The sequence below is a fragment of the Haliotis asinina genome, chromosome 3 (genome assembly GCF_037392515.1).
Source record: "Haliotis asinina isolate JCU_RB_2024 chromosome 3, JCU_Hal_asi_v2, whole genome shotgun sequence".
In the NCBI taxonomy this organism is placed as follows: Eukaryota; Metazoa; Mollusca; class Gastropoda; order Lepetellida; family Haliotidae; genus Haliotis; species Haliotis asinina.
The window spans coordinates 78,195,374-78,223,152 of NC_090282.1; the positions used below are offsets into that span (position 1 = coordinate 78,195,374).

At 41.2% G+C, this 27,779-nt stretch overlaps 3 protein-coding genes across 3 annotated transcripts in view; 1 reads left to right on the forward strand and 2 right to left on the reverse strand.

The window, feature by feature from the left end:
- The window catches only part of LOC137278504 (pre-mRNA-processing factor 6-like), a 105,117-nt gene that overhangs the window by 39,637 nt on the left and 37,701 nt on the right, over nt 1-27,779 (reverse strand). The gene's annotated exons all lie outside the window — the stretch shown is intronic.
- On the forward strand, nt 7,448-9,737 carry LOC137277103 (PDF receptor-like). Its single transcript, XM_067808767.1, has one exon. The coding sequence runs from the start codon at nt 7,448-7,450 to the stop codon at nt 8,684-8,686; it is 1,239 nt and encodes a 412-aa protein (XP_067664868.1). The 3' UTR covers nt 8,687-9,737.
- Nucleotides 19,544-26,844, reverse strand: LOC137278502 (PDF receptor-like). The gene is made up of 2 exons (XM_067810860.1): nt 26,798-26,844; nt 19,544-24,848 (listed from the first exon to the last, which is right to left on the reverse strand). Exon 2 carries the CDS (start codon nt 24,534-24,536, stop codon nt 23,376-23,378), a length of 1,161 nt encoding a protein of 386 aa, XP_067666961.1. The 5' UTR covers nt 24,537-24,848; nt 26,798-26,844; the 3' UTR covers nt 19,544-23,375.

Here is a 27,779-nt window from a genome sequence, read left to right on the forward strand (position 1 = left end):
TAAAACATTTATTGTACACGCATGTGTATCTATTTTAAATTATGACAAAAGTAAGATTGTTCATTGCGTCAGAAATATAGGTTGCTCTACATTCATGTGTAACGCAATTCAGTTGGATTTTGTACTGGAGTATATTGTTAAAACACAAAGACGTTATCTTCCGTGATACGGTATGAATGTTCAGAAAGATTTTGACATCTTCTTGCCATATTTAGTTCCAGGCAAAGCTATGCAAATAGTTTAAGGAAGTAAATACACACACACACACACACACACACACACACAGAGGGAGAGAGAGAGAGAGAGGGGGGGGGAGAGAGAGAAAGAGAGAGAGAGAGAGACAATCACGTAGTACACACATATCACACATGTGAGTTTGTGCGCGAGGGGGGTGGGGGGTGGGGGTGGTGGTGGTGGTGTGTGTGTGAAAATGAAGTCCTCGATACTCTGTGTGGATGCGCCAGCGAGTGTTATCAAGGATACATTTGTCCACTGGGAAGGTAACCTCAGTTCCCGGTTGTGCTGACTTAGCATTACACCGTTACCACAGGTTAATTCACACATTCTGGGACAGGACACTTTGTAACCAAAGTGTTATCGCGTTGTGTCTTAACTTCGTGTCCTGAGCTATGTTACAGCTGGGACAGTGAGGCGCATCAATATGTAGCTTATGAATGAAAGCGACCATAATGCTTGTGATCATATAACTTTGATGACAGGAAGTGTTTCTTGGAAATGAAGTGGAAGTAGTTTTTCACGCTTCGAGGCTTTTTCTCAGTGAAAGTTCTAGATACCATATGTTTATCTAAAAACGTAGGCTGTTCAAACATATGACCTGGAACAGGTCATAAACACATGCTGTGTAAGATGTAATGAATCATCGCACGTCACTGGCCGGTATTGGAGGAACTAGGTTGGCTGCAAGGTCAGGAGAGAAAGTAAGATTTTGAGGAGGGCTATGACGTCAGCTAAATATGACGTGGTAATAAAATGTTTACAGTGTCGAAAATATAAATGTCTCGGAACAGGGACCAATGCTGGTCTTCTGGGTCTAGCCGCCATCTCTCGCAGACAATGCCGTAGTGGTTGTTCCGATAACTCCTTAAACCAGACACAATCCAGGTGGCAGTGGCATACATGCCGTAGATGCAACAGTAGGACGTAGCGATCTTGTGCAGAGAAGGTGACTGTTCGCTCATCTTTTCGGGGACAATCTTTGTTTGAATTGAGACGGGTTTCAGATCCCATTAATGAGGCATGGTGTCCTGGAGTGAAGTGTTCTGGTATATGTTGAAATAACATGCACCTGCTGGCAACATACTCTTCAACATGAAGACGTCCTAGGGCAATGGTCCCATTGACACCATTTGGTTCTCCTGCTACTAATACGTTGAAGAATTGTAAGGTTAAGTTGACTACTTTTTCTACAGTCACATCGTGCACGTGCATTCTGTGTTAAGGTTCAGTTCCATGACAGTCTCGGACAGTCTCGTCACAACTGCTTTGTGAAGCGTCTACTGTTAAAGGTGTAGCGTTTGTGCACTTCACCAGCTAATTAACCAACATGTTGTTGGAATTGTTCGATCGAAATATTCCATTGAATGGATTCTTCATGATAAGTAAATTCTCGTTATCTCCTATGCGTTTCTTTGATATTTTGTATTGTGGGACAAAGAGATCCTTGTACCACTATGTAAACTTCAACTAATGTTGTTTTAGAAAATGTGAACAAATATATTGTACTATGTACCTTGGAATGTTTCCAAAAGTGCCATTCCTCAACAGTTACTGTCTGTGAACCCATCAAAGGCAATGCATTCCATATTGACCGAACCCAGGTCACATGACCTTTCGATAACCTGCTAATTAGATTACAAGTATACTGATGTCACGATAATCCTCTTCTTATCACTGGATTGTCTGGTCCATACCGGATTAATTACAGACCGCATCCATAGATCTGGAATATTGCTGGGTACGGCATAAAAACTAAACTCGATCACTCCTCTTAACTTATGGCTGAGATATATTCACTGCGGTTGTTTCGGAGAACTGTGTTCACACTGGGAATGAGAGAGAAGGAGAAAGAAGTAAAGATATGTTTATAAAATACAAATAAAGAAGTTGATAAAAAATCCTTTTTTTTCTTTTCAAATAAAAATTGATGTGATTGTATGAACAACTTGCGAATACAAAATACCCGGTGTAACCACCCCTCGCACTGATAACATCTGCCAGTTTATTGTTCATACCGGCATTCAAATGTCGAATTATCAAGAAAAGCTATTTTTAGTACCGTCGTCTTTAAAATCAGATAAAAAACTGTAATGCTCACACCGCAAATATGACATTAATACACCAAAAGGCTTTGTCGCCTTAACTTTTTGAGATATTGGGGAAAACACGTGCTTCCCGTTCGCATGTGAAAGGCAGGAACACCTGTTTGGACTCAAAGGTTTAAAAATGCCTCAAGGTTGAAAAAAGATAACGTTAATTTCTGTATATCCATTCTATCTGTGTCATTTTTGTGTATAAAGAGATGGCGATGTGTCGTAAAATCTCCCTCTGTTCCTTCATACAGCCACACATCCATGGAACAGACAGAACTCGTGGAATATTCCATATACGTGAAATTCCCAACAAACTCATTCTTGAGCATAAACATGTGATCTTTTCACAACCACATCGTGCATGAAGGCTGTAAAGGTTACACGCAACGTGAAACAGTGTTGTTATTTGAAAGCCTCGCGTAACCCTCACAGATGTGTACAAACATACGAAAACGACTTCTTATTTCCCCCCAAGTAATGGACCAAGAAGCCTAGCTGCCTGTTATGCATGAAGATATCTGGCACTGTGATCGCAAGGTCGCACAACACAGGTCGACGTTAACACGTTCAAGATGGCGAGCGCTGCCGCTTGTGGTGTAAGTAGGTCTCTCTATCAGAGCACCACGTGTAACTAGCTAGACTAACATCTAGCCTTTGAAATGGCAATATTTCACACAAAAAATGTTTGTAAAAAGTAAAATAATAAAATCCAATGAAAAGCAGCCCAGAGAGTTTCTTCATCTCCTAGAAAATGTGGAAATCTACCTAATCTTGCCCAAACTTGCCTGAACTTTCTTGGATAGCTTTGTTTCAGGATTTGTATGGCAGACCAAACTTAAGCCTTTTCTAGCGTATGTGTATAACATTCACTGGACTAACAACTAGTCTCTGAAATGAACATATTTTACTGAAAAAGAACTTATAGTAAAAAAAAATTAATAATAAAACAACATACCGAAATGCAGCCCTGGGACTTTTTTGACTTAAGCCTGAAGCTGTGGAAATCTAGACTTGCCACATTTCATAGACTTTCTTGTACTATTTGCTTCAGGGTCTGTATTCAGACTGGGCACTGACTAGAATGAGTGATGTGGGTTATACACTGCTTCTAATACTATCCTACCCAAGAAGATCCTTTTAGAATTGATCTTCGGTAACGCATGCTTGTTATAAGAAACGACGAACGGGATCGGGAGATAAGGCTCGCTGACTTGGTTGCCACATGCCATCGCACTCCATTTGCAAAGGTCGATGCTCATACTTTCGATCACTGGATCGTCTTGTCCAGACTCGATTAGTTACATACCGACAGCTGGAATATTGCTGAGTACGGCGTAAAACTCAACGCACTCACTCACTTTAACAATCTTCCAGAATCTCCCACGCAATGCAATGGAACGTGTGTTAAATGTGCAAAACACGTTGAAATTAGGACAGTGTTGTTGTCGAGAAGTTTAAAACAAATTATTTTAGAACATTATCATGTATATGGAGAGGCGTCCGTGGTGGCGTCTTGAATGCGGCAAGGGCTGGGCAAATATCTGTTCAGTAGGATTCGGTTAATATTTCTTATTTCTCTGTTTATCATATATCAATGCTGTGTGGACACGGAGCTGTCAAATCAAGAACTCAAGAGGGAGATCTGAAATTCAAATACACAAATAGCGAATCCTGACACAGCCAGTGTGTCTTCTGATCTTAGGTAGGATACTATCAAATCACCGTCTTGCGCCATAGTGCCTACCTAGACTTATAGTAAGGACAAACAGAAATCTTTATAATGAGAACCAAACACTGTTTGCCTTCATGTCATCCTGTATGCTTGTGTACGATATTAGTTTGTTAAAATCTGAGTAAAAATCAAAATCTGTAGAATTAAAATATATCCTAGACTCATGGATTATTTGACTTGATTAGTTGTAGGTGGGAATTGTCTGTGTAGAGTTACACCCCTTTAATCGTGCAGGATCGCGAGATTGATTAACGAAAAATGTTATTTCTTGGTCTGTCGACTCCATAACCATTGTCTCTGGCTTTTCCAGACTGATTGACTTTGGACTGACACCAGGCTAACGAGTTATGAAGTAACAGTACTCCAATACTGTATACAGCGACGTGAAACAGCTTTCACTCGTGGCCCTGGCTCCAACGCGGCGCCACAGTCCCCTTGGGGAGCCATCGTAGACTGCTACTAAATGAACACATTTTACTGAAAAAAGTTCATAGTAGAAGCTAGGAGAATCTAGACTTGCCACATTTCCTAAGCTTGTATGGGCTGTCTTGGATATATTTACTTTAGGGTCTTTACGATAGACTAGAGCCATTGCTGTCATATGGACTACAAACAGTGAGCATATGAAACACTCTGATACTTTCAAAGACTTTCTATTAAATGGGGTCTCAGTAACTTCGAAACGTTTTGTTTTCAAAGCAAAACAAAACCACGGGGGTACGAATCACTGTTTGGACCATAATTTTTAAAAATAAAAATCTAGACTTTTGCAGTCGAATAACGTTATTATATGTTGTGATTAACACATACTTTAAATTTGAATGAAATCTGTGAAGAAATGAATAATTTAGAAAATTCTACCGCTACACTCATTACAAAAAAAAAAAAAAAAAAAAACTAGATGAAAGTCTAGATTTCCTGAGTTTCATCTCACGGGTGTTCCTTTTCGATTCAAATGGGGTTATTCAAGATAATACATATATATTGAGGGACTAAACGATAATCTACTAGCCGACTGGTGTTTAAAAGACGGCGACTAGTCAGTGATGTAACTCAACTATATATATTACATTTATCTGAGGGCGTATGTAGCTAGATTAATTACAAATGATGATAAAGTGTATTGAAAAAAAATACAGCAAGTAAGCAAACAAGATTAATGTATACCTTGATACTTGCCTGTCCAACCATTGCACATCTAGTTAATCGTTATCACAGCCGAAAAGCCTGTACGTGCTCATGGAACTCCGTCCGTCAAACTAACTGAATTACTCTCTGTATCCTGTCAAGTTCAGAAACCTTGAAGAGATATCTACTTTGATAAAATGGCAAAAACTTAGGAAATATCTGGATCACTGGGTCATATCCGATTTGCACCCGTCACATAAACGTCATAAAAGTAAGTGTATGTTTTAAAGAGCATCGACGGGTCTCACAGATAGAGAAATTAATAGAGAAATCCAGCTGAATTCAAGAACGTCTCAGCAAGTCTAGATCTGAAAGTAAGCATTGCCTGGGCCTTTGGGTTGTTTTTCATTTTGTAGATAGATTTTGAAGTAAGATAACTTATTTCTGGGACAACATGTTGCACTAAGCAAGGACGTCCACGGGCCGGTGTGTGTGGAGAACCTTGCGTCTGTTTTCCCAAGACCGATAAGGGCATGCAATGGTTCGGCTCCAATTCCTAAATGAGCCTCATTAATTGACCATTATTCGGGTAATTATTCAATAAAGACTAGATATGTGGCTATCTTTCAACATTCTTCCATTATCGCTGACAGGCGGCTGTCCATGCCTGTTTAACGGAGAAGTACTGGTGTTGATTTCAATGGCTACATGGCTGAGTGGGGCATCTTCACTCGCCTCCAGCAGGTAGGGTGTTCTGTGTCACGAACAGCTGGGAGTACAGCCACGTTATCACCCAGCTTTCATCTTACGCAGTTAATGCCTCTTGCTCATTCTTCTGAATTTGGCAGTTCTCATTTCCGATAACAGTAGGTGTATCAGTCATCAGTAAAACTTTACATAAAACAATATATTAAGTTAATTTAGTTAGCTTCTGAAGAAAAATTGTTGCCACTGGCGGGATCCATTTACACAAGTTTCCAAGGATAATGGTATCGGTCCGGCAACAATAGGTTGATTTTCAGGGACAAAGGCAGGATGTATTACAAGATGCATGAACATGCTGCTTATATTTTGTTTATTAATGCTTTATCAAAACAAGGCTCTCATTTCCGATGGACATACTGATATAAAAGTAGTCAGCCCTTTTCAGAATGTCTTGAAATGGCGTTTGAGCAAACATTCTGTTTCTAACCGAAATCCCCTCCTCCATAACATCGTGTCTGGGTACAGACGTTTGTTGCCACACAAGTCTCTTGATGTTGTTGGACGGGGGTGGCCAAGATATTAAAGCGTTCGCTCGTCGCGCCGAGGGCCCGGGTTCGATTCCACATATAGGTACTTTGTGTGAAGCCCATTTCTAGTGCGCCCGCCGTGATATTGCTGGAATATTGCTAAAAGCGGCGTCTTCTCACACACTATTAAAACTATTTCAACTTTCTAATTTAAAAGATTTGTACATCCTAACGTAACACATGTAGTTGAGTTGCCTAAACTTTTATTGTAGTAATTACGATGTGCGCCACGGCAGAATGAAGTTTCTCCATGAAATAAATAGATATGTAACTATTATCAATTGGATCAAACAATCTACATGCTGTCATTCAAACTGTTTAACAAACATGAAAATTATGTTTGTAAGTTTAATGTAAAACATAAACACGTTAACGTATTATGTTTGTAAGTTTAATGTAAAACATAAACACGTTAACATATTATGCGGCTACATGGATTCATCAAAGACATGCGCATGTAATCAGATCATTGGGTGCTTTAAGTTCAACGCAGTTTATTTTCTCAGCAGGTGGTTGACGAGGGACCTCAGAAATTACCATGTGTCATAACATCTGGGTAATGTACATCGACGAGGGGTGGATCACGTGTTTTAAACCAAACACATGGCGATAAAGAAATTACTTTTCAAACTGTTTAAATTAAGCCCCGATTGTTTTGAATGGTCTCCGGTCGCGGCCATGTATATTGCCCGAAGGGACTGTAAATTATCAAATCGTTGACATAAAAAGCTGTTTGTTTCAGGGAGCTGAGAGATGAAAAACAGGCGTGTATCGCGTCCAATCTGGATGGAGGCATAAGATGCTGCTCTCTAAAGGAGGTTGAGATAAACCAAGACAGGTTTGCTGATACGGGATACTTCTCTCATCAACATCCGCAGTTCATTCTGTGAACTCGGAGATACAAGTGTTGATATCTGTGACCATATCTTTATACACAACTTGTAATGCCGCTCTGACAAGTTACCATGGCAACAAGTGATGCCAGAGCGTACCAGCGCCTGGCCGCTTGTTTAAAAACGCTCCGGGGTTCGTGGGCAGAGGTGGAGAGGTTTTGCCGAGCCAGTTTCGATGGAGTTCTGTGTTGGCCCCCCGCCCTCCCGGGCATGACTGTGAGGCAACGCTGTCCTGAATTGAGGGGATTTATTTCAAGGCGGTACGCTTACCGGACGTGTGGTCCAACCTCCACATGGGTCGGTTTTACCAAAAGTTCAACTCTGAAGCGAATTGAAAGCGACGGGGACGGACTAACGGATTACACACGTTGTATTGACTATTCGATAGAGATGGCTGGCTTGACGCCCAGATACACAGGTGTTTCGGAGATGTCTGAAGTTACAGCGATGGAGATTCTTGGATATGTTCTGAAATCATTTTCAGTTGTAACATTATTTGTTGCTGTGTGTTTATATGGGTGTTGTGTACGAGCCAAAACCCAGCGATACAAGATATTCATTCCAATGTTCTTATCCACAATGATGAAATTTGTCGTCAGTTTGGTTGATATTATCGTCTGGCGCTATGAAACTGACTTCCAGCAGACGACAATTTGGAGACACCCTGTCGTCTGTAAATGTGCGAATTCGGTAACACGATTCTCCGAGTTATCTGTATACTCATGGATCGCTGTGCTCGGTGTGTACTATCTCTTTGCAGTGCTGGGGGATATAATCAAAGGCAGACGGGTCATAGTGTTGTACTTAGTTGGCCTCGGCATTCCTGTCGTCTTTGCGACGGCATGGGCACTTACCGTGACGTTCGTCCTTTCAACTGACGTTTGCGACGGCGGTCAGATTCCACATGCAACTCACTGGATAACGGATGCCCCTAAACTGGCATGCGTGTTGATAGCGTTCTGTATTTTCATTGTCTGCGTATATGCTGCGTTTAGGGGGCTGATTGATGAAGATGTGCCGGAGTTTAAACTTGTTAAACAAGGAACCATTAAATGTCTCCTGTTTTTGACGTTGTGTACATCGGCAGATCTCTACCTATTGGTGATCGTTTACAACAATGGCGGTCAGACGATTCGTGTGTCGTCTGCCGACTCGTGGATGGATTATTTCAATCTTGTTGTGGACAGTATTCCGGGGATGATAATGGCGATATTGCTCTGTTTCGTCGATAACGAAGTTCGAGTGTGTGAAAATGAGCCTCGGAAAGTGAACGTCGTAGTGGTTGAGCGAGGCCGCGAACATAGTCGTTGAGTACAGACACACCCACTATTTGTGCGCGCGAGACACGGAAGGTGATGGCTAAGGACCACCTTGGCAACAGTACCACGACATGTTCATTTATCGTCATACACCCAGACAGATAGAAGACAGATAACACCTATAATCAAACAGGGACGCATGTCAGGGGCGGATTCAGGATTTTCAAAGTGGTACCTTCCAAGAGAACGTGTTATCTTTGGTGGAATGGCCGTATAGTTGAATCCTTGGCTGTCAGCCCCAGTTCGTATTTCATGAGTACAAAGTATGTCGGTTCATGTGTCAAGGGCAACGTCATGAGTGGTCTCAAACCCATCATCAACGTGTAAAGATAACAACTTTTATTTTACAACTCCAAACGTTTTCCCGAATCCGGTAAACGCAAGAAGAACTGATAAGAGGATGGGTATGTTTCTGATCAGGTGCGTCTGATAGTGACAAAGTTATAAAGTGACCATGGTATTTTAGAGCTCAGACTTAGACGGTCCTTGATATGCCACGACCACACACACGCGAGACGACGTGAAGCCTGTCATCAATCATCCTTAAGGCACGAGCGCCACATCTGGAGCTAGCTGTGTCGCATATCTTTTCATTTGAGCTATTTCCTTTCGTTTCAATCTGGAATATCCACTTTCACACAACTTTTCTACTGATATGTTTCGTTTTCTTGTGTCATATGATTTTTCATTGACATATTTCGTTTTCTTGCTTACGACACCTGTGTTTCATATGATTTTTCATGGATATAATTCATTTTGTGTAGCACCTTTTGTATAGATCTTGTTTAATTTTCCATGTTTACGTCATACGTAGCTTTTGTATCAGGCATTAGTGTTGAGATTAGAGGCTCGGTTCTGGTATGAACCGAGGCGAGGGCACGGGACCAAATGTGCATTATAGACACCCAGTTAGCGGTAGCAGCACTTACTACCTACCTTGTGTTATCCACTTCCACTTCCTGCATATATGTATTGGATTACTGATGTAAAACATGGGGGAGATTAGTGCACAGTTTCTCTTTCATTAAAAGCTCAATACAAAAGCTCGTTGTCATAACTTGTTGGGATTCAAAATGCGTAAAAATTGAGAGTGTGTATTATGATGATGGTGGTTGAATCAAGTTGCTTTGTCCCCTGGTCAGGCCTGGCCGTCACATTCCATTCCTGATAATACCGGGATTCCTTGGAAGAATCATGTTTGCGGCAGACAATACCATGAGTGTGTGGTGTACGATGTCCATCTCAGTTACTTGTCAAGTTCTCTCATGGAACTACGAATTCTTTGTGTCAGCCATGGCACTGTTTGAAGTTGAAATCCCCCACTTTTAGTGTCCCCCGTCGTTATCTTGCTGGAATATTGCTTCAAAAGCGGCATAAAACAATACAGGCTCACTAGAAAATGGAGTAAAACCATAATGACTCACTTTCTACTCCGACGATTCGTTAAAAAAGGTTGCATGTGTGTGGGGTCACCTGAGTGTTACTGTGTCCACTCGCCACGTTCTGATTCATTGATTCATTTACCAGCCTGGTTATTAAAGTTATTGCGTTATTGCTAGATTTGTCGAAAAGAACAGCCCACTCATTATTACCCGGTGTTGCCATTGTTGTCTATCATCATGTAGAGACGGAGCGCAGATTTGTAATGTATTTGACTGGTTCTCATAGCTGCTGACCCCTCTTGACAAGACACGTCTGTATTCTACAGCAATACCACTTGAAAGGTGTCACGAACGGATATGAAACTTTTGAAGAAGAACAGACTGCACAGTCGATCAGAACTATGGTGCATAAGATACTGACAAATATTAATGTGACAAAATACAACCTTCTCCCTTTAGGCTTCTGCGTTGCCGTTGCGGGAGACTACATCCTTGATTTCTGTCCCCTTTGAATACTGAGACCAGTCATTGACAGTCAAATGCTGATGTCTGATAAATATTCAGCACTTGTATTGTCAAGGGAGAGGTAGGAGTGAAAAGGCAATGAAACAGTTCGTGCAGAGATACCCGACCGCAGCGCTCCCGCCATGATATTAGCATATTGCAGTTATCGCTGCATCAGAGACAGACCTGTTTGTTGTTGTAAGCTACACGCAGTATCTTCCACGTGTATTCGTGGCTTCTCGTCCATACTCAAGTATCTCTCTACAAAACAGGTGCATTTGGAAGAACATACAACGTACAACGATAGTGGTGTACAGTATAAGTGTAGCGGGTGTATAAACTATAGACTAATGCTTACTGTCTGAATAATACTTTAACTTGAAAGGTTCGAAAATTCCTATTGAAATGGGAGAAACTCTAGGCTAGACTCATTTATAAAGACCAGGAAGGAAGGGAATATATTGGAGTTGGAAGATTGTTCGACAGAACTGTATGTGAATATAATCTTGTATGCATTGTGACACAGATAACATTGACTTGGGATATAGATCTTATTCATGGATACAGCACTGTTTGTTGATCAGTCTCAGTACTTTTCGTTACACTCCACTACAAAATCTAGTAGGAAGTCGCGTCAGATAACTTTTGACATTGACCAATAAGGACACAGCTTATCAAATCTCGAATGTGGACATCCTCACATACCTTTTCAACCTTTACCTCAGAAAGGTTTGTACCCGAACGATTCCGAATGCTATTTTCATACTATCGCTACTGAGTAATGCACATGGAGCACGCTATTTATACTGTCAACAGTGATTAAACAGTCTGAAAATAGCGTTTTGTCAATATCCAAAGATGTCAGCTTGCGGAAATATTAGCTAATGGTAACCATGTCATCAGGAACCCCTAAGCATATATTCTGCAGGTCAAATACCTGTGTTTTATGCGGCTTTTCGTTTATTGAGGGATCAGTGTCAGTGACCAGCGAATTATTTCAGTCCCGCCAAACCCTAAACAGTAGCCTTTGTCTGAATGGATAAATTCGTTCGGCCTTCTCGCGTTTGATTGGACGGTCATAGGTCGCTAAAACGTTTCCTGACGCGACCTCCTGCTAGGTTTTGTTGGACTTAGAAGTGGAGTGTAACGAAAAGTACTGAGACTAAGTTTTCTTAGACTGTTTGTAGATATAGGATGCATAGCATTCCACAGTGGCAATATTCTACAAACTACAAATGTAAACACAAGAGGCACAAAGATATAGAGAACCCACATGCAGATCAGATATAGATTTTGTACATTTTAACCATTTCACAAATCATATTTAGCATAATGCCATGGTAACGCATTTCATATTGTAAACATGATGACACATGTTGTAAATAGTACTTTTTGAGGCTAAGAACATTCGTAAGATCGTTGTTCCCCTCCCCAAAAGACAGCGCCTTTATTGTCCTGTTAAGCGTGCCAGTAATACGAAGGCGACAGACCTTCTGTTTTGCAACCATTATACTACTGACAGCGTCGAATGCTCTCCACATATTAATGTACATCGATGCAGTCGTAAGATTCGATGGATAGATGGAGAAAACTAATTGTAATTCCTCAGGTTGAAAAGTGCGAAATTGTTGTGCATTAATGGGATTTCTGGTCACGTTTCATTGATGCTGTATCATATTTGAATTCGGTGATATCAAAGATAGTATTAAGTTTGATGGAGGGTCATTTAAATGAAAGTGTAAAACGTGGTTAACGTGGAGACAGCTAGTCTGTCTCACACTCCCTGAGCCACATTATTTCTCTTCTGGCCATATCGTCCTGTCTGCTATGGTGTAGACCTAAATGAAACAAGTTCCTCAAGTTCTGAATCTCTTGTCTCCGCTGGGCTGCTTTTCAAGTTACGTGTAATCATGTGACCAGTCATGTGACTTTACCTTCATTCTTGCTCAATGTATAGCGTTAGTATATGAATTATTGTATTATTTGTTACAATCATAGTCATACAATTACATATTCAGAGACTGAGTGTTAGTCTAGGAGGCAGCGGGCTGCTTCAACTGCCCGGCCACCAAGTGCAGCTGTATTGTGTAAGCCTGATGGGGTCGTGCCACTCCGCCTAGTAATACTCTTGGTAGGGCCAGCTTCTAACGCTAATTGTTTACATACGCCGAAATAGGGAGTAACCGCGTGCTACGTATATTACGTTGATCTCGTGGTCACTGATAATTCCAACCTGTAGTGTACGCTGAAGCAAATATACCGACATAACCCAGCAACACGGATGGGGATGCTTGTTGCTGGCATATTAAAGGAACATGAATGAGCATCAGTCTTACTCGAAGAGGAAAATAACATGAAACAGGAATTTCTTGTGACTCTACTTTCTAGCATGAATCATTTCTTTCCTATCATATTAAGGCTATTATGTGTAAATGTAAATACAGAAAAGAAATTATGAAACTTGTGTTTTTATGGTAATGTTCTACTGTCTATAATCTACGATATGTCGTTCTTTTTCTGGTAATCGACTTTAATTGCAGTCTTTTTCCAGACATTGGGCTGGGTCGTTCGGAAAATCTCGGCTATAATCACGACATACACGCCCTCGGGCGATGCTCGTAGGTTCCGCATATGTAAACATGGTCACACAGGTGGGGTCCGACTGACTGGTTTCACTAACATTGTTTATCCCAGCAGATTTTGAGTTCAAAGGTTAGATAGGGAGGGGTCTGGGATGTGAACCCTGAGAAAAACCCAGGGGCGGCCGAGACTGTGTGGGAATACAGCGTAAGGCGGGTCTTGTGTACATGGCTGACTCGAGGGAAGTAGATTCACCATTGCACCCAACCTGATAGTCTGTCTCACAGTCCCTGATCTGCATTATGTTCCCAACTGCCAAGCCTTCCCTGTAATGAAGATCTAAATGAAGCAAGTCTAGATTTCGTCAGGTTCAAGAATCTCACTGGAGCTCCTTTCCAATTTAAATGTGATTATTTGTTACTGTCACAATTATGTATTTTCAGGGACTATACGTTAGTCTCCCAGCGTGACATTTTTAAAGTGGAGCCATTATCTTTATTTCCAGTAGAGAATCTTGATAATGTGGACAAATTGTCAGAAGAAACCAAAGGGAAAATACAAGACAACAGGCGTCAAACGTGAATCATTGATTGGCCGTTGTTAGACCAATGCTTAGTCTCTGGATATATAATTTTGATAGCAACAAATTAACCTATCTGGATTATAAAGGAGTCCCACGGAGACCAGAGATGATCTATACTTGCTTCATTTAAAGCTTCAGCAATGCAGAAATTGCTTGGCAGTAGGAGGAAATGATGTGGATCAGGGACTGCATGCAGATGTAGGGGAGAACGGCAAGTTTAAGTCTAGAATGTGTTGGTCCTAGAAGGTTCTGAAATGAAGAAGTTGATCTCGGGGGTTCTTTTAAGTACGTTTTATTAATATATGTTATAATTTTTACTCTAAATTATGTTCTTTTCAAAGACTACATGTTACTCTAGGCGAAACCAAAGAGAAGAATCCCTGTTTATTACTGAGCGCCGATATAGTTAGCATTCGCATTGCATTTGCAATGTTTATTCCACCTTTTGTCAAGATAGAGTACTCTCTCAGAGAAAGCGGTACCAATACAATTTACATGCTTCTGCCCACCATTGATGACACTGCAGGAACATTATTAATGAGGTACACGTATCATAGTGATGTCAGCAGTAAGATTCATTACATATTTTGACCTTGTTTTAACATTTGATGTTACGATTTCTCTTAAATTCTCACAAAATGAGATTTTTTCACTAGGAATCACCAGAGAGAGAAACTTTGTGAACTGCACATATATTTGCAACGATGCTAAGTATAGAATCATCTGATGATAATAGTTTGAGGTAGGCGATAGATACAGTTTATCACTGAGTGAGTGAGTATCAGCAATATTCTAACAATCTCCACGGCCTTGGGCCACCAGAAATTGGCTTTACACATTGTACCCATGTGGAGATCTTCGGAGTGAGGCAATGTGACAAGTAGGCTATCCTAACAGCCTAGTCAGTGAGTGAGTTTTGTTTAACGTGCCGTAAACCCTAAGCGAAATCCAACGTCAGGGTATAAGGACCGGGTAACAGTCATATGTTCCCGCAAAACCCACCCGGATTAGAATTAGAAACCAGTAACCCACGCTTGTCGTGAGAAGAGGCTAACGGGTTGTCAGGTTTGCTGACAGGATTGACACATGCCATCGTATCCCAATTGCGTAAATCGATGCTCATGTTGTCGATGACTGGATTGTCAAGAAAGCAACGATTATTTACAGTCAGGCGCCATATAGCCCAGGACACGACGTCGAGACGCCGTGACGCCGTGACGCCGTGACGCCGTGATGTGACGACAATATGTTACTGCCGTTGATAGCGCCGCCCCCCGCGTTCAGTGAAGGATAGGTGCATCCTCAATCCGGCAAATAAGCGAGATAAGGACTACTTCCCTCAAGCCGTCATCAACCAGGCTTGATAAGACGCATCTAGGATGCTTTCCTTGACTCACAAAATTCCCAGACAAGGGTTAATTGTTAAACAGGATGCTGTCTGAGAGACATTAGGCCCGCAAATTAATTGGCTATCAAATACATCCTGGAGATGATCTGTGGAGACGTTTGGCGACCGATGTATATGTACACATACAAGCAACACTGATACGTTCTTGAAAGTATGTTTCTGTGACTTGAATATTGTGGAATTAGCCATTCATGATGGACACCAAACTTCACCTATGCCCTGGCGTCTCTCTCATATTAAACACGGTGCTTTCCGCGCCCCAGTTCAGAAGGTTTATCCCCAGGGTTGGATTGATTGATGACTTTATTGCGCACCAAGGAACTGTCGCTCATAATGTGTTCCTAACGTATGGGCAGCAGAGGACTAATCTATGGGCATACTTGACAGCTTCGTCGATAATAATGGAGCGAAGGTTTAACAGTTTTACAGTATTTCAATTGTATCACGGCATGTCTGCTTTTGTGGGAGGAACATCCTAAGTAACGAAGGTCTCAGATGTTATCACTTCGGTGAAACTCACGAGCACACTGCTGACAAAAACAAAAAACGATAATTGGGCCGGGAGTCGAACATAGGATTCTGAGGTCCACAGTGTATAGGAAGATTGGACCAAGCATACCCACTAGCTTATTTCAAGCTGCATCGCCTCGTGAAGATCCGGGTTAGAACTGATCTTCACTAACTCATGCTTGCAAGAGACGACTAACGGGATCGGGTGGCCAGACTCGCTGACTTGGTTAACACATGTCATCGCATCCCAATTACGTAGATCAATGCTCATGCTATTGATCGCTGGATTACCTTATCCAGACTCAATAATTTACAGGCCACCGCCTTTGAGCTAGTACATTGCTGAGTGCGGCGTTAACAAGTTCTCACTCGCTCACTCAAACTGTATCGTGACGGTCTTTCTCCCTGTAGTACTTCTATCATTATGATAGGCAAGTCGAGATACGTAGAAAATAACCCGTGAAAGTCCCGGGGTAGAGAAGACCTTCATCAACCCATGCTTGCCATAAAAGGCGACTATGCTTGTCGTAAGAAGTGACTAACGGGATCGGGTGGTCAGGTTCGCCGACTTGGTTGACACATGTCATCGGTTCCCAATATTGCGCAGATCGATGCTCATGTTGTTGATCACTGGATTGTCTGGTCCAGACTCGATTATTTACAGACCACCGCCATATGACTGGAATATTGCGGAGTTCGGGTAAAACTAAACTCACTCACTCACGTAGAAAATACGCATAACAAGGACATGGCCCTGATAAGGGGACAATTAGTTCTTGTTATTGATATTAGCTGAAAATTATGAATTCAAGCTTCTACTTTTTGTCACGCAGACTTGTGTAAGTGGATGTTAGTCTAGGGGTTTATACACAGCATCCTACGCCGTCGCAGTCGGGGACACACGACCAAAAATGTCACCCAGTTAGACCGTCGATCACATGTATAAACCTCTAACCACAAGAGGACTCCCGCTATTTCTACTGGCTCCCGTCTCTAATGCAGCGTTAATGAGCACGAACTTGCTCCTTATCCTTGCATCGATGTGCGTCACGTCGACGATCCGGGTTCGATTTCCCAGATGGGTACAACATGTGAAACCCATTTCTGGAGTCCCACCCCTGTCATACTGCTGGAATATTGCGCAAAACTTCACTCACTCAATACCTCGATGCATAACATTGAACATACTCCATGCGTGCGCATTGTTTGTCTCATAGTCCCTAAACCACATTAGTTTCCAACTGCCTAGCCTCCCTGCAATGCTAATGCTCCAATTAAAAGCATGTCTAGACTTCTTCTGAATTCCCGTCTCACTGGGGCTCTTGTTCAGTTTAGATGTGGGTATTTGTTAATATATGAATTATGTTCAAAGATAAAGCGTTCGTCATGTGTTTGCATTGCTTTCCTCACTCTCACAACAACGGAAATTTAGGATAGACTCCACAGAGGGAAAATGCCTTAACCTTGCATTTGGTTTGAGCATAATTATTGTGAGCCTGTATACAGTTTATCTGGGTTTCATTTTCAAATATTGTGCACATTTAATTGAATTTTGAAGTAGATTTTATGCCGCTTTAAGAACATTTCCAATTACGTCATGGCGACGAAGCCATGAATGGGTTTTACCCTTGTGCAAAACTTAAGGCAGGAACGAGTTATTCGTTGCATTATCACATACTTTTATGCCTTGACTTTAGCATGTACCTAGAAACTAGAACTGAAAACTAAAGAACTAAACTCTAAACTAAGTCACTGGTTTTCATTTTCAAATTGCGTTATTAACCACAGCCTGTGCATATACATAACGTATTACGCACCCAGTTGATATGACAAAATACGGATCATTATCACATATAACAATTACTTCACATAAACCATGTTAGTAATTAGTTGGCAGACCAGCTCATATGACCAACATCAAATTTATAGTTGACGGCCGTATCACAGACCACGACAAGGGCTGATTGGGGTGGAAAAGCGTCGATTACAATGGGCAATTAGAACTGTAGTAAATGTCAAGTGTGATAACTGCACGATACGATCACGGCATATAGGGCAATGAGTGTTGGAAACATGTCAACGCATAATGAACATAATGATCATGACCAACAGGACACGTAAGACCACGTTGACAATAGTGACGTTGCTGCTCCTGACGATGATTTTGACGGCAATACGGCGTGTATTTGATTATTTGTCCAGTCAGTAAAGGTGGGAAGAGTGTACGTGTTGTTTGAATCGAGACAATTCGATGTGCAGACTTACTTTGTGTTTCAAGACGTACAAGTATCACGATGTTATAAGTTGTCATACATGTGAGTGAGTTTAGTTTTTAACCAATATTCCGAGACTATCAAGGCGGGGGACACCAGAAATGAGTTTCAGACATTATGCTCGTGGGGAATAGACCCCGGGTCTTCGGCGTGACCACCGGTGAACGCTTTAACCACAAGGCTACCCTGCCGTTCCTCGAAAATTAATGTCGCATTGATATAATTTATTGTTTCATCAGCACTACACTTACGCTTGTAGCTAGGGTACAACGATGCGATCTAAGACTTGCACCACGTGGGTTCCTCCAACACCAAACTAACACACCGTTAGTGTGTCTCACAGTTCCTGAAAAAATTGGTCAGTGTCAAAATCATATATATTCAGAAACTAACTCACTCACTCACTCAGTTTGGCAGGGGAAGTGTTAGACAATATATATATGATGATGATGGTGACGACAAAGGGAAGGTGGGGCTGACGTGATCAAGAATAAATGATGTATACCACAGGATTAGTGTTAATTTTCTTAAAGGTCAGGCATACATGACATGGGTAGTTTTTATTATCTTAACTGTAATGACGATAGAGTTCTTAAAAAATGACTTCAAACCTTATTCGTGGTGTAGTGGATAGAGAGAACACCTGGGACCAGTTGATGATTCAGCTCCCCGGCCAACCAAGACACCGGTCACGAGGGGGACACGGGTTGACGTACCCTCGATGTGTGTTTATGTTCCCTCAGCCCTAATATAAGCAAATGAGGGTACATCAACCCATGGGCCCCAGGAACTCTGGACAATGTATTTATTTTACCGAACACCACGACGTTAATTTTGAATTTGAATGTTTGCATTTTGAATGTGAAGTACGGATACAAACTTTGTGCAAACACGAAAAACAAATTTAGAGTTATCTCCCTTCCCTCGATTAGCATTCGCAAAACATGGTTATTTTCCGTACATCATACGTGATTGAATGCTACTCACGATAAAGAATTACAACCACGAACTCTTTGACGAAGTACCAAATGAGTTCGGCATTCCCAGCGTGGTACATAGAAAATGTTACTCACTTGTAAGCGGGACACATTGGAAATAACAGAAGATCGCTTGGCCTACCAGAAAGCAATATTTATGTATGATGTCAGATAATAAATGATGGTACTTGATGATGCCCTACCTGGAGTCCTGTGGAAAACAAGGATTGGTCAGCGTAGGAGTGTGGACATCCATGTAACTTTTACTCAAGTCATTGTTCTGCTAAAGTCAGTAATAACATCGGACAATACGATGAGCAGTTAATTCTGGGGTGGATTTGATTTGACAAAGGGGAAGGCTTTCAAACCAATACTGTTATAAACCACGTAAGGATAAATAGATACAGGTGTCTTAATAAAACATTTATGATAAAATTTTGTCAGGCGCACGGAGCTGTCATATATACACATAAGTGTTTCTGTGAGAGGGTCGTTTAGTAAGTGATATGTTGTGATTGTAAGTCTGCTGGTATAGATACGTATCATTCACTCAATTATAAAACAACAATAACGACACGGACCACACAACAGTTCCGTTTTGAAAAAATAAAGAAGAAAGAAGAAAGACGATATGCGGGTTAAAAACAATTTATTTCTGGAATGAATGGGAACTTGTGACTTTACACGGTGCCAAAAGAATACATCATTTCTAATCGACGTAAATCTTTCATAGGGAAACATGAGCTCATCAGACACATGGTTGTTTTGTAGAACTTACTCTTTTACTTCAGTCACTTGCTTGGGTTTCAAAGATAGCATATCAGATGTGTATACATTTAGCAGCCTTAATGATAGAGAATATGATACTAGGATTGCATGGTTATATAATTGAATTCCGTCTCATACACTAAGAGGAAACCAGAAAATACTTTTTCCTAAATAATGAAGAAATCTAATTCGCCAAATTAATGTAGACTTGCTGTGAACTTTGGAAGAATTTTGTTTCACGGTCCATTGGAAAGACTAACAGAAAGTACCAGTCAATATAAATTTCAATACACGATGTTGAGTTGGTAAAGTTTTACTGGCAGTTCCGGAACTACCATAGCTCTGTATAGGTAGAACTAGGATACACGCTGGATAATTACATAGTTACAATGATATAATGATGGCAAGAAACAGTAGGTGCATGATTCAAACTACCATGAAACGAGTGACAAATACATGACGCATTTACTCTATTAGACGTCCGGGATTTTATCAATGCATTAATTTCGCCCATTCCGTTGGCCCGCTAGAGGCTCGGAGTCTGTTCTGTTAAATACAGGCACATGGCCACGTTCTACTTTACCAAATAAAAAATTCTACTACTCTACAAATGGTAGAATCAGCAGAAAACGGCCTCAATGAATTAGTAAAATATCATGGTGCAAGACACCCAGGTTCTATTGTTTGTTGCTTAAGCATATAAATAGGCTTAAAACAGAGATAGACATTTATTGGATTCATGACGTCTAATAGTGGAAATACGGTAGATCTTCACACTTTGTACAGAGGGCCTTGGTAAGCTGAGGTTTTGACACGAACACAGGCGAGGCCCTCATAATTATTTCTACACTTATCATGTGCAATTATCTATAACATTTGTGTAATTTTTCTACAGACATCAAAGCATATCACATATTTACAGAATAGGAGGAACAAACGGTCCAAACAAAAATACGTAAACATATATACTGGCAGTGAAAGCTGTCATGAGGTGCTTGACCACACGGCGATAAAAAATAATACCAGCGGTAAATGACCATTATCATACAATCTATACGTACATCTAGACGGGTGAGGTGTGAATCCTGTAGCGGCGGGTTCTGTAGCGGTGTACAATGTGAGTTCTGTAGTGGAGTACAATGTCAGTTCTGTAATGGAGTAAAATGTGGGGTTTGTACCGCAGTGCAATGTGGGTAATTGGGTGGAGTAACATGTGGGTTTTGTAGCGGAGCACAATGTGGGTTCGGTAACGGAGTACAGTGTGGGTTCTGTAGCGGAGTACAATGTGGGTTCTGTAGCGGAGTACAATGTGGATTCTGTAGCGGAGTACAATGTGGGTTCTGTAGCGGAGTACAATGTGGATCCTGGAACGAAGTACAATGTGGGTTCTGTAGCGGAGTGCAATGTGGGTTCTGTAGCGGAATACAATGTGGCTCTTGGAGTGGAGTAACATGTGGGTTTTGTAACGGAGCACAATGTGGCTCCTGGAACGGAGTACAATGTGGGTTCTGTAGCGGAGTGTAATGTGGCTCTTAGAGCTGAGTAATATGTGGGTTCTGTAGCGGTGTACAATGTGGGTTCTGTAGCGGAGTGCAATGTGGGGTCTGTAACGGAGTACAATGTGGGTTCTGTAGCGGAGTACAATGTGGCTCCTGGAGTGGAGTAGCATGTGAGTTTTGTAACGGAGTACAATGTGGGTTTTGTAGCGGAGTACAATGTGGCTCCTGGAGCGGAGAACAATGTGGGTTCTGCAGCGGTGTACAATGTGGGTTCTGCAGCGGTATACAATGTGGGTCATGGAGTGGAATAACATGTGGGTTTTGTAGCGGGGTATAATGAGGGATCTGTAGCGAAGCAAATATTGGTATTGCAGCTGAGGTTAATGTGAGTCATCTCCATGAAGAGTTTAAATCCCAAACGGTTTAGGAACATATTCGCCATGTTCTGTGATGTTTCGGATATAAACCCAAGAAGTAACCCCTTCTCAGCCAAAATAAAACATCGATACACCCTAAGCAGGTGCATTCGAATTTCAACATTTTATATATTTTCAAGAAAAAGGTGAATATCTGTGAATATCAATTATCTAAACATGTTTGAATTTTGTTTAGAATCGATGCATGCATCAATAGGCATTTAATCAAATTTATATAATACATTATGTGTAATATATTGACATCGGCTGTAGATCATATCCACGTGCCTTATACTTGCCAGTACTTGGAAGGAACTTGGATGATATTAAGTAAACAAAACCATCAACTGGAACATCTGACAACCTACTGGAACAGATTGAGGTTTATACTATTCAGTCATGCAGGAAGCTCAATGTGGTCTCTGACAGGTTCCTCACATTTTAAAGATAACATAAACATACTTATCAAAATTGAAACAATACTGTGGGAGTTAATTTCCTGAAATATAAAATAATGGGGAAAACCCCTCATAATAAAAACACTTATTTAAAACGGGTGCGCCCAAACGTAAACTTGATCAGATAAAATGTACGTTTCATGATCTTCTATACGTGTGCAAATCGTAAAGTCTATGTCAAAGGAATAATTCACGAAATAGTGAAGGTCTAATATGCCATTAAAGAGCTCTCACCTCTTAACACATTTGTTTCAGTGCTACAGCCCGTCTAAGAGGTTGCCACTAGAACCGGTGAGGTAAGTGCCATTGTGGATACCTGGTGAGATACAAGACACAATGCGGGCTCCGGGGCACCCAGGCAGTGCAACATCAATCGATGCTGTCGGCGTAATAATTGCTAGCCTGATTACGTCTCTACAAAGGATGTTGTTGTCATCGGACCCATCCAGCGTGTGCCACCTGTTGCGATAATCAGTCGGCAAACGTTCTACTTGTCATAAGTAATGTTGGTATATCTAGCATGAGTTATAATATTGTACATGTGTTGAGGCTTTTAGTTTCGAGATAACATCAGTTCCAAAATCCAAAGGAAATCTTAATAGGCAGAAGAAAACTACTGCACACGTAACGTCCCGCGGGGATCCGTTCCCAAAAGCGATCGTAGCGCCATGACTGTTATACGTCTGTGTTAAAAAATGATACTTAATTACAATCACCTTGGACCAACCATCGCTTTCTAGAACGGTAGAACAAGTACTAGTTCAGGACACCCAATGTAAACCATGGAGTTTCCAAAACTCAAGCAGCAACCACCGGTTTTGCTGAAACATCAGCTATCATAACGTCCAACTGGTGATACACCGGCTGTCCTACGATGTGACTGATGGTTGCACTAATGACACCGGCAACAATTACAGATATTCTTTCACCTCGAGTCAACCTAAGATCTCTATCGCTTTCACATATAAATGGTAAGTGAAGCCATGTGTACAAAATATAATCCGACATTAACTGAGTAGACTGACAGGCACAGCACCTGCTTTCCAAACGGGTATGGTTTTTGACATGGCTGAGTTAAACATTGTATCCAAAGTACTGAAGGTCTGAAACCTTTAACTCTCTGTTAAAACAAAGGAACACTGTACTTTTAGCACACGGGACACAACAAGAAAACTTACGCATGATCCGAACACTTGCGAAATGTTGCAAATTGATGTTTTCAGCAGGGCCTACAATGTTAGTTTCGTTGAATGCATATAGCAATGGAAAATAGGATTTGGAACATGTATATACTCCGTTGTGAATGCTGGTTGAGAAGGTCATCTAGTAGTAGCAGCAGCACCACGTCTCCGTGTCTAAGAAACACAGAACGACGGCGATGAGAAGAGGCCGAATTCCCGTCACAATAGTCTCTGCAACAGAGACCGACTCCGCAATACCATACGAGCAAAGAGTGAGGTAGAATTCCGCCGCCGCAAGAAGTAGCAGGAGCAACGCAACCTTCCACACACTCTGCAACACTAGACGGATCTCAGTACACTCGTAGGCGACAAGAGGACGACAGGTTGCCCACCACATACACAGAAAGAACATGAACAGAGCAATTGCGATGATGAGGAACTTCGGGGCGTCCGTGATCCAGTGGGTGCTGTCTTGTTGATAGTACAATACGCACGCTAGGTTGCTACGAAGGAAAAAGGTTACGGCCACTACCCAGGCGGAAGCTAGCATTACCGGAAGTCCGAATCCCAAGAAGAAGGAAAGGAGGAGACGCCCCCTGTTAAGACTGCATTTTCTTAGCCAGATCATGTAATTTATTCCGAGAACCATCAACCAGGAGTAGGTGGCAAGTTCCGAGAATCTTCTCAGATAGGTTATTGTGATGCAAGATGTTGGATTTTCTGATAAGCTACGATCGCTTTGTGTCGGGTCGTCGATATATTGCATCACGTTGAAGGTCAATGACACAAGGGACATAAGCAGAGCGGATAGGAATAGTGGGATGAGAATCTGATAGCGTAGAGACCATTTCTTGATGCAACATCCGAATATGATGATTGCAATGATCAGGGCGAGAGCGGCGATACAGTTCAGGAAGTAGAAGAGAAGGTCGTTTGTGAGCACAGCGACATCTATAGTCACCTCCTGCACTGCCGCGGTAGGGACGTAGGGAGTTGTCTCCTCTTCCTCGTCAGGCAGGACGCAGGTTGAGTAATTTGTCCAAACCGCGAGTTCGTTTCCCGGTGGACTATACCATGTGCCATTCCTATTACACTTCTTGTAGGCGTAACCAGTTGATGTGAAACCGTCAACTGAAGGGCAAGGTTTACTGATGGTCATCCCTGGTAAAGTAGGTGGCCAACAGATGTAGCCGTCGAATGTCGCATTGCAAAACCTCTTGGGGTACAGGTGTTTGATGCTCTTTATACATTCCTCCGTAGCCTTCTGGAGTCCATCAGAAATACGTTTGTTCATCCCTTCCATATTTGGACATTAACTTCAAAAAGAAAGACCTTGTTTCAAGCTAGCGACACGATTTTTCAAAGCAAGATCTCTTTTTGGGGTAAAAACTGTTATCAAGTCTTGCAGTGTTGAAGTGCCAATTTGTGCCTGTTAGTTGTACAGTCAACCAGTTCACTTGTTAACTTTTGCTTGACTGAAAACACATACACTTTCACTATTCCTTAGTCGAAATCACATGCACATCCGCTGCCCATTAATCTTCGTTAAAGTGAAAGAAGCGACGTCCGTGTATAAAAGCTGTACGTGATCTGTTCCAAATGAGCAGTTACGATGCTGAAGAGAAAAGAACACCCATTACATATATACATGGAAACACCGTAAATCACAAAGAAATGTTCCCCAAGTGTCAGCCACTTTCGGAAATATTATTAATCCTCTAACACTGTGAGGAGTTTGCACGTCTTCACACTACGGCCGTGTTCCAATCTCTATCATGTTATAACAAGGATGTCAAACTCCCAACAGTGACCTCTTCTGTTAAAAATACATTACAGATCAGTTCTCCTGAGAGGAACAGATTAACGCTCTTCGGTGTGGATAAGCAACGCCGGTTCCTCACCAACTCGAGTGGTCTGATGAAGACCAGGTTGGTGCTAAAACGACACCAAAATGGAGTTTATCAGCAATCAAACAGACAAATGAAACATTGAAAACAGGTGTTTATGTCGATGTAATTTGTCATTTCTGTTTTTGCTAGCATTTCAAATAACATTTTTTATGGTAAAACAGGAATGGATTTTGTTTGTAGAACAAAATCCTCTCAGTCCATTCATCATCTTACCCCATCATGGCGCGCCACGTGTGGGTGGACACAGAATCCCGAGGTATACATGTGTTACCCTGACAAGCATCCAGCACCACTCTCCACTGCCTTCTTATCGTGCTAATCTAAAGACAGGGGGTTTGGGGTGTACATGAAAGATGCGACTGTTTGGAAAAGATTGTGTATCTTATAAAACAACATACTGGACATAGAGATCATTTACACAGCTGCCTCAGGGGCCTTGACCATCGCTAATATCTTGAAGATCTCTGAATATCTTGAAGAGCGGCTGGATATTTTGATAGGTTATATGCACGCTGTTATTTCTTTGACCGTTGGTTCGTATAGATTCAGAACTGGTCGAAAGCATTGTCAGATATTTCATACTGCACATATAATATCTCTTTTTAATGTGCTACATTATTTTTAAAAATATATGATAATGCGTTTTTGCATAACTAAAGCATTTTCTTATTTCGAGAAGACATTTAACAAATCCTCAGAGAAAATTGGAAATAAGTCCGGAATAAACTGTCATTATTTGACGAATGTTTGTATTTCCTGTTTATGCAGAAAGGGTGAACATCGGTGCTCGTAATTTTCCTCAGATCGCATTTATCCTCGTTCTTTGACATTATCTTTGCATATATAGTGACAAGAAATCACACCCCTGTTCTCTACGTCTGCCGGAGTGTCTGAGTCTGACAGGGCAATTACAGTAATGTATGGTTATATCGCCTCTTGTGTTTTCTACCGGTACCTGTCCAAGTCCATTGTTATGGACTAGTTAGATTAAACAAAATGTTTATGTTTCCAAATTAAATTATTGTAGATGTTTGGTCTGATGGATGTGTTTGCGATATGGAACCAAATTTCATCCGAAATATTGAACAGCACAAACGAGCATTCATATACATGATCTGCCAGCTGCCCCTTCGCCGTAATAAATTGCTAGCTGAATGCCTGAGACGGCTAAAACATGCTCTCATCAATTAAACTGCGCCAGTGGTTTCTTGGTATTGTTCAAATTTCTTTCTTGAATGAGCGACAAGTGATCGCGTTCCTTTTTGTAGGAACACCCACAAAATATCTTCAATTGCACGGGAAACGTGATATTCACACGTAACGGTTCTTAAATGTTCACGAGTGCGATATATGTCATCGGTAGATCGAAACTTTACCGTAAAAATAATTAAGCGTTACACAACAATCCTAACACATTCGATTTGTGATGAAAACGTAGGAAACATATGAGAGTTAATTTCTGGAACATGTACATGGTTTACACTCAGTCTTGTTCTCTAGAATATAACATATGGGTGTAAATACAAGACACATATATAACAACGATGTGGTTTAAAACTGAATTCATCATTTGGTTTCTTGACTTTACTTGTACAAAAACGAAACCATTACGATTTGTAGAATGTTGAACAAAAGATGTTTGATAAATACTCACCGACAGAGTGTTGCGAAGAGAGTGCAGAGAGTCTGGTCCAAAGTTCCACGTGACATTGTGGCATTTTACAATTAACACGTTAATCAACCACGCTTTTGTAAATCAACATCTAATTAGCCATAACTATATGAACATGATAGGTCAACTGAAATCATGAGACGGCTATACATGTTTTGGGCTAGACTCGAATTATAGTGTTCAAGGTATCTGCATAAACGGCTAGATTTGTTGGTGGTGTATTACAAAGCTACAATTGCTCCAAGCTTACTGCGAAGGTCGTAAATTGATTGAAGCGTATTGGCGGGTATGATTACATGTATTAGGATAATACAGCAACGCCATCTCCGCAGGACAGCCATTAACACAACACACGCAATGTTAAAGAAATGTATTACTTAACGATAATCCAGGGTGCTGGACAGATCATTGTGTACAGATGAGATATTTATGCTTTGGAAATCCTTAAAAATTATTTCTCCATTTGTTAATTTTTCTTTCACTTCCGTGTGAGATTAGTGGTTTGGAATGACAGTCAGATTGTTTTAATGACTTGTTTGAGTGGCATGTATTATCTTTCAATATAACAGTAAATTGCTTGAACAGTAGTAATTATTGAAATGGTTAGTTATAACTATGTAGTTGTCAAGGTGACGTGTTAACATAACAATGGCTTGACAATAGACGAGTGAAAATGGAGCTTTTATTTTTTCTTAGGTGATACAAGATAATGCACATTGGTGCTTCGGTTATCTGTTCTGGTAAAGCATATTTTTGTGTATTGTTAGTTGTAATTTATCTCTGGTATCGCTACTGATTGGTACTGTCTGTATTCATTCACCTCGTAACCCACTGTTATTGGTTGTATCTCTACTGCTCACACTGTATTCTCCCCGTGGTATGGTGTGACTTTATCTTTACCGCTCTCATTGGATTCCCCCGGTGGCACGTTGTGACTGGTTATATCTTTACTGCTCACACTGTA

Coding starts and splice junctions, on each gene's coding strand:
- LOC137277103 (XM_067808767.1), top strand. CDS start 7,448: ATGGCAACAAGTGATGCCAGAGCGTACCAGCGCCTGGCCGCTTGTTTA.
- LOC137278502 (XM_067810860.1), bottom strand. CDS start 24,536: ATGGAAGGGATGAACAAACGTATTTCTGATGGACTCCAGAAGGCTACG.